The 12,403-nt window shown below is 39.8% G+C and overlaps 1 protein-coding gene across 1 annotated transcript; it reads left to right on the forward strand.

Annotated features, from left to right (window-relative positions):
* Positions 1–164: 164 nt before the first annotated feature.
* On the forward strand, positions 165–7,573 carry GRPEL2 (GrpE like 2, mitochondrial). Its single transcript, XM_059917449.1, has 4 exons — positions 165–259; positions 2,528–2,681; positions 3,627–3,708; positions 7,128–7,573. Exons 1-4 carry the CDS (start codon positions 183–185, stop codon positions 7,490–7,492), a joined length of 678 nt encoding a protein of 225 aa, XP_059773432.1. The 5' UTR covers positions 165–182; the 3' UTR covers positions 7,493–7,573.
* Positions 7,574–12,403: the final 4,830 nt, after the last annotated feature.

Consider the following 12,403-nt stretch of genomic DNA (forward strand, 5'->3'; position numbering starts at 1 on the left):
TCGTCGCAAGACCGGGTAGGAAACGGCGCAGGGCCAACCCGACAAGCAGCGTTCCCATCCGGGGCCCAGAGAGAGAACGCCTTCCCGCGAAGGCTGCCGGGAAGCGTGGTTTTTGAAGCGAGCGTATCTCGTCACTTGGGGCAAGTGCGCGTGCGCAGCCTCAGTCAGCCGAGGTGGGGAACATGGCCGTCAGGTTCCTGTGGGCGGTCCGGCGGCGGATGCAGCCCCTCCTGGCCTCGAGTGGCGCGTCAGATGGCAGGTAAGCGAGGCAGGCCGGGGATCCGGGACGTGAGGGCGATGCAGGAGAAGCGATCCGGAGGGGCGATTTTAGGCTGGAGGGCGAGAGGACCTACCAAACCTCTCGGCCGCTACGACTGGGCGCTCACGGCCCCATCTTACAGAGCGGGAAACTGAGGTCTACAGCCTTGTCTCCTTGCCGGGCCGAGGAAGGTGGAAAGATCCGAGGTCACGCCCTCGGAGGTGGGAACTGTTCTTCAGCCCGAGCGTCGATTGAATTGGGGATGTACCCTTCCCACCCCCTTCTCGACAGCTTTGGTGTCTGCGGGTAATTTGGGATTCTCTCCCAACACCCTGTGTGATCGTATCTGAGCTTTACTTTACCCATCGGTAAAAGAAGGCCGTTGGACTTGGTCTTTACAAACGGCCCTTCCACCTGCCTTAGGGAGTTTGAAGTTCCGGTTGCTACTTTTATCCATCGGTTGCGACTTTTACTGATCATTTATCATGCCGATTGCAGAACTATGGGTAGTTCTTTTTATTCTCCCGTTTAATTGAGGAAACTGAGGTTTAGAAAAGTTGAGTAACGTCTCCAAACTTAAATACTCGTGAAGTGGTGGAACCCAGACCGGAAACCAGTCAGGGCTGTAGAATCGGCCCTTTAAAATTAGTGACCAATGTTACTTATTCTTAGGGACTATTCCCCGTTGACAGTTTATTTATCGGAAAGAATAAAAATTGCTGAGTAGGGGGATGGGTCAGGTTGGATCTCTGAAAAGTAAATTAAATTACGGTGAAATCCAGAAGTTTTGCATAACTATCTGTTACCTTTTTAACACACCTGACCCAGCACTAGGATGAGAGGTTGAATTCCGGGTTTCAAGCTTTTTTTTTTTTTTTTTTTTTCCTAGTCTTTTTGACAGTTTTTGGTGTAGGGAAGTGATCAGAAGGAAAATGTTCCCTTCTAATAAAATTTCCCCCGACTCCAGTTCTGAAACAGTAGCAATTGAATGGATGTGCCGCAACTCCCACTTTCTCACGGCTTGGGCCCTGGCTGTGTGCCCTTTCAACTGGCCCTGAGGATATTTTGACCTCCTTTCAATTGGATAAATGTAATTTGTTAGGAGTTTAGGAGGAAGGATCTGTTTCACCCTGTGTGATGTGTCCCAGATCAGTGGTGACCAATTTTCGGACTAAAAATGTGTAATCTTGTGTCATAATAACTGAATTCAGGACTGGCCTGGAAGATAAAAGTAATCTTGCCCACACCCTTATACTGATGGTTCCCTCTTCCCTTTCTTGAAGTAAACTCCTTTACCCCCTTTAAACCTTTGCTTAAATTTCACCTCAGTGGCCACTTTTCAATATATACCAGTTTATATAAATAAACTATTTGTTTTAAAGACCTTTTGCGTTCACAGATTTCTTGATGGTTTTACTTCATATTAAATTATGATGATCCAGGAGGTGTAATGGAAACTTCCTTGAAAAGGGGGGTCAGAACTGCTACAATCCAAGATCTACAAACTAGCCCCTACTCTAAACTTTTTATGTGAACTGAACTATATATCTATATGATCTATTTCATTCACCTGTATATAGTTCACCGTCCACAACATATAGTAAATGTTTTATAAGTTTTTGTTTGACTTGATTTTACATATAGGTGAGCTCCCAACTCATTTTCTCTTAGTGTAGGTTCTCTTCCATAAAAGCCTTGCTTTTACTTAGAGCTTGTGATCAAGAAGGCTTTAGAATTCCAGGCCTCACTCCAGTTCGATAAGGTACCTTTACTGGGCTTAATTTTCCCCACCTATAAAATGAGGGATTGAACCTGAACTGTACAGCTTTTTGTTTTGAATTCTTGCTTCTGATATTGCCCTGCTGGTTCTAGGTATTATAATTTCTTTTTGTCTTGCTGACTTTTGTGTCCCCACTTCCAGCTATTTCTACTGCCTGATGCTCAGTATCGTGATTCAACAATACTAACTGTGTAATCTTGAGCAAGTCATAAGCCTCTCTGAGCTTCGGTTTTCTCATCTATAAAATAGGGATGATGATAGTATTTATCTCACATGTTGTAAGATGAAAAGATGATTTAAGTAAAACCCTGTCAACTGTGTCTGGCATTTAGCAAGCACATTATAAGTGTTTGTATTATTACTGAGACTGAAAGCACTTTGTCTAGAGAGAGTCAATCTGGGAAACATTCCAGCCTCTGAACCTGGTTATAACTTCAGCTGTTTGTGACGGCATTTCTTCATAATGCACCACCTCCCTCCCACTTCAGGGGATGGCTGCATCCTTTCAGCACTGCCACCCAGAGAACCGCTGGTGAAGACTGCAATTCTGAGGACCCTCCTGATGAACTTGGGCCCTCTCTTGCAGAACGAGCCTTAAAGCTAAAAGCTGTTAAACTGGAGAAGGAAGTCCAGGATTTAACAGTGGGTAGATTTTATATTATCTCTTCATATATTCTGTAACATATATCATATTTTCTATTATCTGTTTATATTATCTATATTCACATCTTTTCTATGATTTAAATATCCACGTAAAGTTTTTTAAGTCAGTTTTTAAACTGTTTCTTCTAATTAGCTCTTTACCCCTCTTGCTAGATATACTAGGCAAAATAATCTGTACTAGTTCAAAAACATTACTGACTGCGGATACTCATCTCTTTTCAGTTCCCTGGTGTGTCACAGTACTTAGATACCTGATATTTTGGTAGCTTCAAAGGAGGTACAGTGCCTGGCATGTAGTACACACTCAATTAATATTTGAATGAGTGACATCATTTATCATTGTATTCTGCCAATCAGACTACCTCTGGCTTACTGTGCCAGTACTAGACTGACAGACTTTGAGAAAGAGAAATAATTAGAGTAATTCCAAAGCAGGACCACCCAAAAACGGTAAGGAGTTTGGAAAGTGTCTTGTGAGAGGAATGAAAGGAACCAGGGATTATAAGAATGAAAGAAGAAAAGACTAAAGAGGCTAAATAATTGCCTTCAAATAGATGACATATTTTTAAAACTTACTCTTGGCTATCCTAGAGTTCAGTTCAACAAAAGAAAGTTGAAGGGTGGCAGTGTTGCCTGAAGGTGAAAAAGAAAGCTTTTTCTCAAGATAATGAGCTTGAAAACAGTTGTTCTGTGTTCAAACTGGCAGCCTAAATGACGGCCTATCAGGGCCGCTATAAAGAGAGATTCCTGCTATGACTGGGAATTTGGAGTAGCTGATCTAAGATTCCTACACAACTCCTGCTGTTGTTGTTGTTTTAATAAAAATCTATACCAAGGGTGAAATTTGTAAAGTAAGCAAAAAGTTTCTTTTCCACCAATAGGCATTTGTTTTCTTATCATTTTGACTTTGCTTTTGATGCTCAGGTGAGATACCAGAGAGCTATAGCTGATGGTGAAAATATAAGAAGGCGAACCCAGAGATGTGTAGAAGATGCCAAGATATTTGGTGAGAGGTTTATTAATAATAAAAATACCTTTTAGTTTAAGGGCACTTACTAACAGTTGTGCACACTGAACTTAGCAAAAGACACATCCGGGTCCTTAACCAATCTATACCCTACCCTTCCTCTATCCCCCTAGGCTTTCTGCTCTGCTTTTTGGGAATGTTGTCAAGTGAACCATTTGCTAAAGTAATGTTTGCCTTTATTTTCACCTGACCTTTGTTATTTTATTTTTCAAGCATGTACGGTTAACATTCTAGTGCCTATACAGGCATTTCTGTTTAACTCATTAATGAACAAGTGAATCATTAAGATGTTCAGAAGAGAATCCAAAGAGCAGACACATAGGCAGTCATAAATGCTGAGATTTGCTTCACATAAGCAAAACTGGTCCATAACCTAGTGCAGTAATCAACTGTATCTCCACCAGACAGTTTTCACAACTATAGACAAAAATCATTTGCATTACTCTCAGTGTTCTACAGCTTGCTGAGTTATAACTCAAAGGTTCAGACTACATGGAATCAGATAACCCTGAAAGCTGTGCTAGATTGAATCTATTTTTTCACTGATGGCATTGAATAATCTTTTTGGTACATTTCAAAGTCATTCAGAAATTTTTTCCTAAATGCACCACTTCTTGTTCCAAATTTGTTCACGAAAATGTTAATTGAATAACAGGGATTCAAGAGTAAAGGGCAAATCTGTGATTACTTGCTGTACTCACAGTTTAATATGGAGCATTATACTTTGACTACACATAGAATGGAGTGCTTGAGGGGCCCTTGGATTCTATCTAGTCCAGTCTCCTCTTATAGGCAAGCTAGTTAAAGTTATTTGACAACAGGTGTAGATATGAATCCATTGATTCCTGATCCCTAATGTATTATTCTTTCCCTTATATCACACTCCTTCCTGTTCTCTGGATTTTATCCGCTATCTGTACAGGGGATTCACTCCATTCCTGTCCTGTCCAACCCTAGTCCTTTGGCTTAGCCTTCTGCTTTTCGTTCAGTGCTATAGATATCATGTTTCAAGACTTTGAGTAAATACTAACTCCCAAATTGTATTCCTGAATAGCTAAATACTGACCCCAGTTGTGTTCCTGATATTTCATCCAAGTTTTAGTCTCATATTTCCAGCTATCAGGGCTCAGTGGCCAAGCCTGCCACCTGTTAGTCCATAAACACAGTTCTGAATTTCATCAGAAAAAATTTGTGGAAATTTATTTTCTCTTTTGTTAAATAGTCACCTACATAAGATGCTTGATTTTGCCTCTTGTCCCACAAAACGTAAAATATGTACTATATGGACCTTTAGAGAAAAAGTCTGCTGACCTCTAACCACAGGGAATTTTTGTAGCAAATAGAACAATTGTGATAAGGGGAAGACTTCCTGCCTGCTTGAGGGGAGCAGGGTGAGTTGGCTTACCAGAAGTCAAGCTTCGATGCATGAGGAACTGGCTTATGTCAGTTTCCTCAAGAATTAGTAAGGTTCTCAGGAACAAATACTTATTAAATAAACTCAAAAGAATTTGGTAATCTAATTTGTTAATTTATAGAGAAAAACGTGTCAAGCAAAACATGCCACATAAGTCATTTGCTTGGGTCATTTCTTCTTATGGTCAGGAATACTTAGAAAATTGAAGATTGCTCAGTGAGCATGGAAGTAGAAAAAAAGAAGAAAGCTTTCATTGTCATTTAATTAACATACAGTGTAGCTTGATGACTATCCTCCTTCCAGGGACAGTCTTGTCTCAGTAACCCATTTTCTCTTAAACAGGTCACAGAGATCCTTTTTTTCCCTCTAAGAAATGTTGCGGACACCAACCATCTATTGAAGTAAGACAGTAATAGGAATAGGATCAGAGACTGAACCCCTCACTGTACAGACAAGAGAACCTAGGCTTCTGTTTACCCAGATTCATACAGCTTTACTGACTAGAAGCCAGAACTTTTTGTACCATGGCAGTGTACAAATCAGTCCAGCAACTTACAGCTTTCAAATTCAATTTGAGTATTTGTCTTCCTTTGTATAGCCAGGGAAAGCCTTTGATGTCCCTGATTGATCTTTATCAGACATTCTTTCCTCTTGGATGGAATTCCAAATTTTATCAGTATACTTTTCAAGCCTTTAGCTAATCTCTTCTACCTTTTCAGGTGATGTCATTAACAGCCATTAATATATATGGCTACCATCCCTCATAGTGTTGGGAGAGGTATCTTGTGGAACTCACCAAGTCTAGTTCCCTGGAAAGGCCTGCTGCTTTCACTCTTTCCTCTCCATTGCCTCCTCTCCTACTCCAGACCATATTATACCAAGATTACTTCAGTCAGCTCTCTTCCATTTCTTATATCTTTTCTTCTCACCCATCTGTGATGCCCCCAGCACCCCACATTCATTGTGTATGTTACTAGACAATTTGACTCCTCTTCAACTTGTTTTGCTCAAGAAGCTATAATGGATTTCTATTACCCAGAAGTTAAAGGTAGAATTTTTGCCTCTCTGTCAGTCATTCCTTCCCATCCAGGCAGTACATACCTGGGACATCTCTCCTCTGTCATCATCTCTTTTATTGGCTGTCTGCTTTGACACAGGGCCTTAAACCTGTCGCTGGACTAAAGCTAGATCAACAAAGTCCTTCGCCCCTCACCAGCTCCTACCAGGGCCTTTGTGTTACCATAGGTATCTGTGATGATGATATTCCTTATCATTTCTGTAAGAAGAATGAAGAATGCAGCATTGGGAGTAATGAGATTTCTCAACAACTGAGTTCACTTTTATAAAGTTTATGTGACTCTAAAAAGATTAGACAAGCTTGGTGGCCTGTCTCCAGCAAGTGTATATAACTTCATAGCAGGCATTAAGAGACTTACCTCATCCGTGGAGTATATTTTTTTCCTGTTCTATTTAGCTAATCCTCAAGAATAAACCACTCTTTGACTCCTCCTTAGCACAGTCTTGTCAACTATTCTTTTATTATTCCCCCATCAATGAAATACTAATGTCTTGTTCCTATTGAGAATGTATGCCTTTCCACAAATGAGACAGGCGGGAATTTTCAAAATATACATAACTTAGTACTAAAGGTGAATAGCAACAAAGATACAAGAAGCATATGTCAAGTTTTTAAAGGACAGGTTTCTGAACCTTTTGTATATAGTCTCACCTAGTTCTTGGGTTCTAACCATCTTCCCCATTTCCCAGAATGCTTCCTAGTCATGTGCCTTCCAAGAGAAATGCTGGCTCGTCAGTTGGGTTTCAGGGGTAATCATTGGTGATGATCCCTGAATCCTTTGTGGCAATTTCTGCATTTCCTGGGGTACCCAGTACACCAGCCAGCTCTCTGAGCCTTCCCCAAACTGCACCCTCAAGAGCAGAGTGGTTTCCTCACAAACAGTAAGAGTATTTGGTTTCTCTGTAGGAATTCAGAGTTTCTGTAAGGATTTGGTGGAGGTGGCAGACATTTTGGAGAAGACTACAGAGTGTATTTCTGAAGAAACAGAGCCTGGGGACCAGAAGCTCACTCTGGAGAAGATCTTCCGAGGCTTGTCACTTTTAGAAACAAAGCTGAAAAGCGTGTTTGCCAAACATGGCCTGGAGAAGATGACACCCATTGGTGACAAATATGACCCTCATGAGCATGAACTCATCTGTCATGTGCCAGCTGGTGTTGGGGTGCAGCCTGGCACTGTGGCATTAGTAAGGCAGGATGGCTACAAGCTTCATGGCCGCACCATTAGACTCGCCCAGGTGGAAGTGGCAGTGGAGTCTCAGAGAAGACTATGAATGGGCCCAGAGGAACTGAAAGTTCTCCCGGAGTGCAGTCACCTGTGATTCCTTTATTTATTAAACTAGGTTCGTATTGTACATGAGGTACTTCATGTGATCTGTTTTGGATTTAGTCATATTGGCTTTATTTCTAAGATACTCTTTTGATTTAATGTGACCTGTTTGGTCTCATCAGAAGTCTTGCCATTGGGCATTTGAACAATGTGACAAGTGTTCCTGTGGCCTTATCAAAATATGTTTAAGAAAATTATTTTTAAATTGGTACTCTGATGACTTTCAATCCAAAATTTTTTTTAAAGGTGGAAATGAGTATATGTTTATGTATTTTCAACTAAATGTTCCTTACTAATGGTCCCTATAAAAGGAATTGTATAGAATCTTGTATTTGTGGAAAAAGGAGATGGTAGGGATTGGTTTAACATTTGGGTACTTAAATGATAAAGCTTTATAGTTGTATGAATTTAAATCATTTCGGTTGATTTTTATGCACGTAGATTTTTCAGGACTTCCCATTTTTATTTTATTTTTCTTTTAGCCATCTTTTGTCCTTGTAGTTCCTGCCAGATAGACTTCATATTCACACTCATTGTCCCTTTTCAAATCCCATTTACAAGGCTAATGGCCCAGGCAAGACTTGGAAGGCAGAGACTCGCAAGAAATCAAGATACGAGGTCCCTTTCAAGCAAGTATGGCCGAGAAACCTTGTGCTTTCTTTGTTGAGTTATCTTCAAATTGTTTTCAGCCTCCTCCCTAGGTATATAATCATTTCAGGGAAATTGAGGCAGCACCAACAGCTAAAGACCTAAATTGGTCTATATAGGTAATTTACCCACAACTTCTCTTTCCACCAGCCCTTAAATCCTCTGCCACTTTGTCAGATTTACCTTATGATCCTTTATTAGATTACGTGGGGAGGTGGTCAGGACAAAAAAATGTTAGCGTCCCATGATTCCTCATTAGTTATGCTAGGTTTGGGGTGTTTTTTTTTGGGGGGGGGTACTCACAATTCACTACCTCTCTTACATTGACAAGCTTTATTTCCTAGTTTTTGTGTCTGTCTTATGTCACATGTGTAAACATCTAGCTCCCCTTTTATGTATTGACCTCCTAGAGTTAATGAGCCTATGTGTATATTTTTTATTTCAGTCTTGCTTATAGATAGTGTTCTGTAAAAAATTTATTCAATAAATGAGTTAGTGAAAGAATGAGATATAGATATAGATATATATCTATATATATATATATCAATTGGACATTAGAAAGGAGGTCATATGGTTATTTTAATGTTACAAGCAGCCTTCATGATGATCTAATCTCACCCCTTCAGCTTCTTCTTAAGTATGAAAACATAGTCCTTTTAGGACTAGACTCAAAGAAAAAAAAAAATCTCTAAAACTAGTAAACTAAATTTTAGTGAGAACTTAAGTAAGAAACAACTAGATATTAACTTCAGTCATTTAAGATTCAACAGTTCTATAACAAACATGCAAATATGTCCCCAGCAGAGAATTAAATGTTGTTAGGTGTCCAGATTGCCCAGGTTTAGGTTTAAGTTACTTACCCATAAAATAAATCCATTTCTACTAGAACTCTATGACCCCATTCTGTGGGGTGGTAAAAGTTATCCTCTTAGACATCATAGGTAGTTCTAGCATACTACACAAGCATGTATCAGCAAAGCATCCCCCAATGAGTCCTACCACCTCCACCAGATTTAGACACTTAAGAAAAACAAATACATGCTTCTAAGATGCAAGCAGAAGACTGTTGGTGAGATTTTAAAACCAGAACCTCTTTTGGCATTCCACTAAGTGCATACTGTAAATATAATGAGCAGTCAGATTTCACAATAGGAATTTGTCTTTTTTTGCCTTCATTCCTTTGAGATTGACAAATAGTGAGGACAAGAAAATGAGCCAATTATGATTTCCTTTGTGTTCTTGGATCACTAGCTATCATTACCAGTGAATTAGAATAACCATAATTTTAGGTGTGGAATGTTGATTACTTGAAGAGTTTTTAAATATTCCTTGCAACCTCCTGTTTTAGCAAGTAGACTGAGAATAATTTTAGATTCTTCTATTATTCAGTAGTTTTGCAGGCTTAAAAGTATAAATTTAGAAGATGGAGCTATAACAGCGAGAATCTCAAAATGCTGAAGGGCTTTCACGAGCCAGCGCAGCATAATAGAGCATATGCTTAGTAGGCATCAACTTGAACATAATTCCCAGCCTAGTCACTTCACTCTTCTGAGCCTGCTTCCACGTTTGTAAAATGGTTATAATTCTCAAAATATTGCGAGGATTAAGCGAAATGTGCAAATTGCCTATTACAGTAGGCCCTCAAATATTTATTTTTATTGCCTTTTATTATACACATTGTTTTTCGTATGTTTTTATAGTTGCCTAAAGTCTAGGGGAAGGGAAAGACTGGTTAAGTGGTGCTTGACTATAAAAAAAAATTGTAAGCTAATCAATCACAGTGAACTTATTTTCCTTTTAGCTTCTGTTTTTTGTGTTTGTCTGTTTTAACCATAACAAGGAAATCTACATTTTTAGACTGGAGAAATAAGAAAATTGTTTCAGTGCCCTTAATTATTTTCATCTTGATGGTAAAGTAAAAAGACATCATTGGCTTGCAGATGATATGTGTAAGGAAGCTTTGACTTATTTGAAGAGGGATCTTGGTGCTTTAGTACTTGGATTTTACGAATCTTTTGTGGATTTTCCTCACTGCCATAAAGGAATTATTCAGTTTGATACTGATATAAGCTTGTGGTGCTCTTTCATGGCAAAGGATTTAATAAGTGAAGAAAGGTTCTTAAACACTAAAGCAAAATCTAATAAGGAAGACTAAGGATGAAATATAATCTTCGGAAACAACTTTAATAAAACCTTAATTGAAATAACTGTGTTTCACGTGTTTAGTGTCTTTGTCTGCCAGATTCATATTGTGTATTGATGTGGTCACTTCACTGATTGCTGACTCACCTTGTTGACACTCAGTGGAGGTACCAGCAGCCCAGCCAAGTGGATGCAGTGTAGGCATTCCACACCTTGCCTTGGTGTTGAAGTCTTGTCTGTTCTTCTACCTCCTTGACTTGCTTCCTTCTGATATCTATGTATTTCTTAGATCTGGACTCCTGTTTCTGCCTTCCTCTCTGGCACTGCCTTTTCTTGTGCTCGCTTCTTGGTTCTAATTGTCTTACCTGCTTTAATCGTTTCACTTGAACTGCAGGACTTCTGACCATCCTCTCAACCAGATTACTGGCATGTGGCCTCCTGCTTCCATAAGCCCTTCCCCAACCTTTGCCTGGCCTTTCCTTTACCTCTGCTTCTCCACTGGCTTCCACATACCCAGCCTCCTGGCTAAGTGCCCCTCTTTGGAACCAGCCTTTCCTGTAGTTTTGGCCTTGCATTTTCATCATTCTTCCAGTCTTGTCTGCATACCCTGGCTCCATAATCCATTGTTCCTCATACTCTCAGTGCTAGTTTGAAAGTATATTCTTATTCCTGTCCACTCAGACTTTGTCCACATTCTCAAATTCACTGGAGGTTTTAAAACACGACTCCAAAATCTCCTTGAATCTGGACCAATAGAATATAAGGGAAGTGACACTGCTGGTTTCTGACCCAAACCTTCCTGTCTCTGGATGCTCACTCTTGATACCCAGCCATCAAACCAAAGAGTGAGCTCAAGTAGCCTGTGGAGTGGAACTGAGGGCCATGGCTGAGCTTTCAGCTGACAGCCAGCACCATCCTGCCAGCCATCTCAGTGAGCCACTTTGAAAGTGGACTCTCCAGTCCCCAGTGGAGCAGCCCCACCTGACATAACATGGAACACAGATGAGCTGATCTCACTGATCCCTGCCCAAAGTGCAGATTTAAGGGCAAAATAAATGATTGTTACTTTTAACCACTAAGTTTTGGGGTGGTTTGTTATGCAGCAATAAATAACTGATTGAGTCACCCAACCTCACTCCCAGTCAAACTACTAGTTTTGCACCTCGGCCACCAGAATTATGCCTCCTTGCTTTTCCTCTTAAACAGCCTTTTTGAACTTGTCCTACAACTTTGAGACACATCATCGATGTGTTGTAGGATTGGAAGAACTTCCTAACAGAAGAAAATACAGCTCTAGAATCTAGAGTTACCGAGGACCCTAAAATTAAAAGCAAAGTAGAGTCAAGTTGAGTTTTAAAGTTAATATGATTTTACCCTATTAAAATACTGCAAGAATTATATTGTTAGCACATAAGAGAACATGGCACAAAGTGATGGTGAATGCTTGTTTTAAAAGATAATTTAAGGAACTATCTTGAGTCTGGAAATGAACTTAAAAGGTTTTCCATTCTAACACAAATACTGCCAAAAAGTTTTTCTTTTTAATATGAGAAATGCATGTTTATTCATCTACTACTTTACTAGTAATCTAGATTGCCCTGTTAAGACTCAAAGAGCTGGTTGGAAACTCAGATCTATGCCCTTTTACTATTCTCCGAGTTCCTTCCATTTCTTCTCTTAGCCATAATCTGACTGAATAAACATGAATTTTCCTTATTTTATCCTGAAACTCATCCCCAATTTTATTTTCTGCTAGAGGAAATCTGTCCTTCATAGTGTGGTAAACTAGCCACAGTGAGCTGCTCTTGTTTTCCTAGAGGGTGAAAATGGGAGCTTATTATCCCTTCCTTCCCACCTTTCCTCCCCTATGAAAGGAGAGTGGATGGAACTCTTACCTTTTGTTTTTAAGTAGAAGGCAGAGACATAAACTGTATGTCAGAACTGCAAATACACGTAGTAACTAACAGCAGTCTTGAAAGCATCTGGCCTTGTTTCAGCATATGCTGAAACAAGTAGCGTCTAGCCATCCCGACTGCATGACTGGTCAGCAATTTCCAGCACTTGC

This window comes from Balaenoptera ricei, chromosome 3 (genome assembly GCF_028023285.1).
Source record: "Balaenoptera ricei isolate mBalRic1 chromosome 3, mBalRic1.hap2, whole genome shotgun sequence".
Taxonomy (NCBI): domain Eukaryota; kingdom Metazoa; phylum Chordata; class Mammalia; order Artiodactyla; family Balaenopteridae; genus Balaenoptera; species Balaenoptera ricei.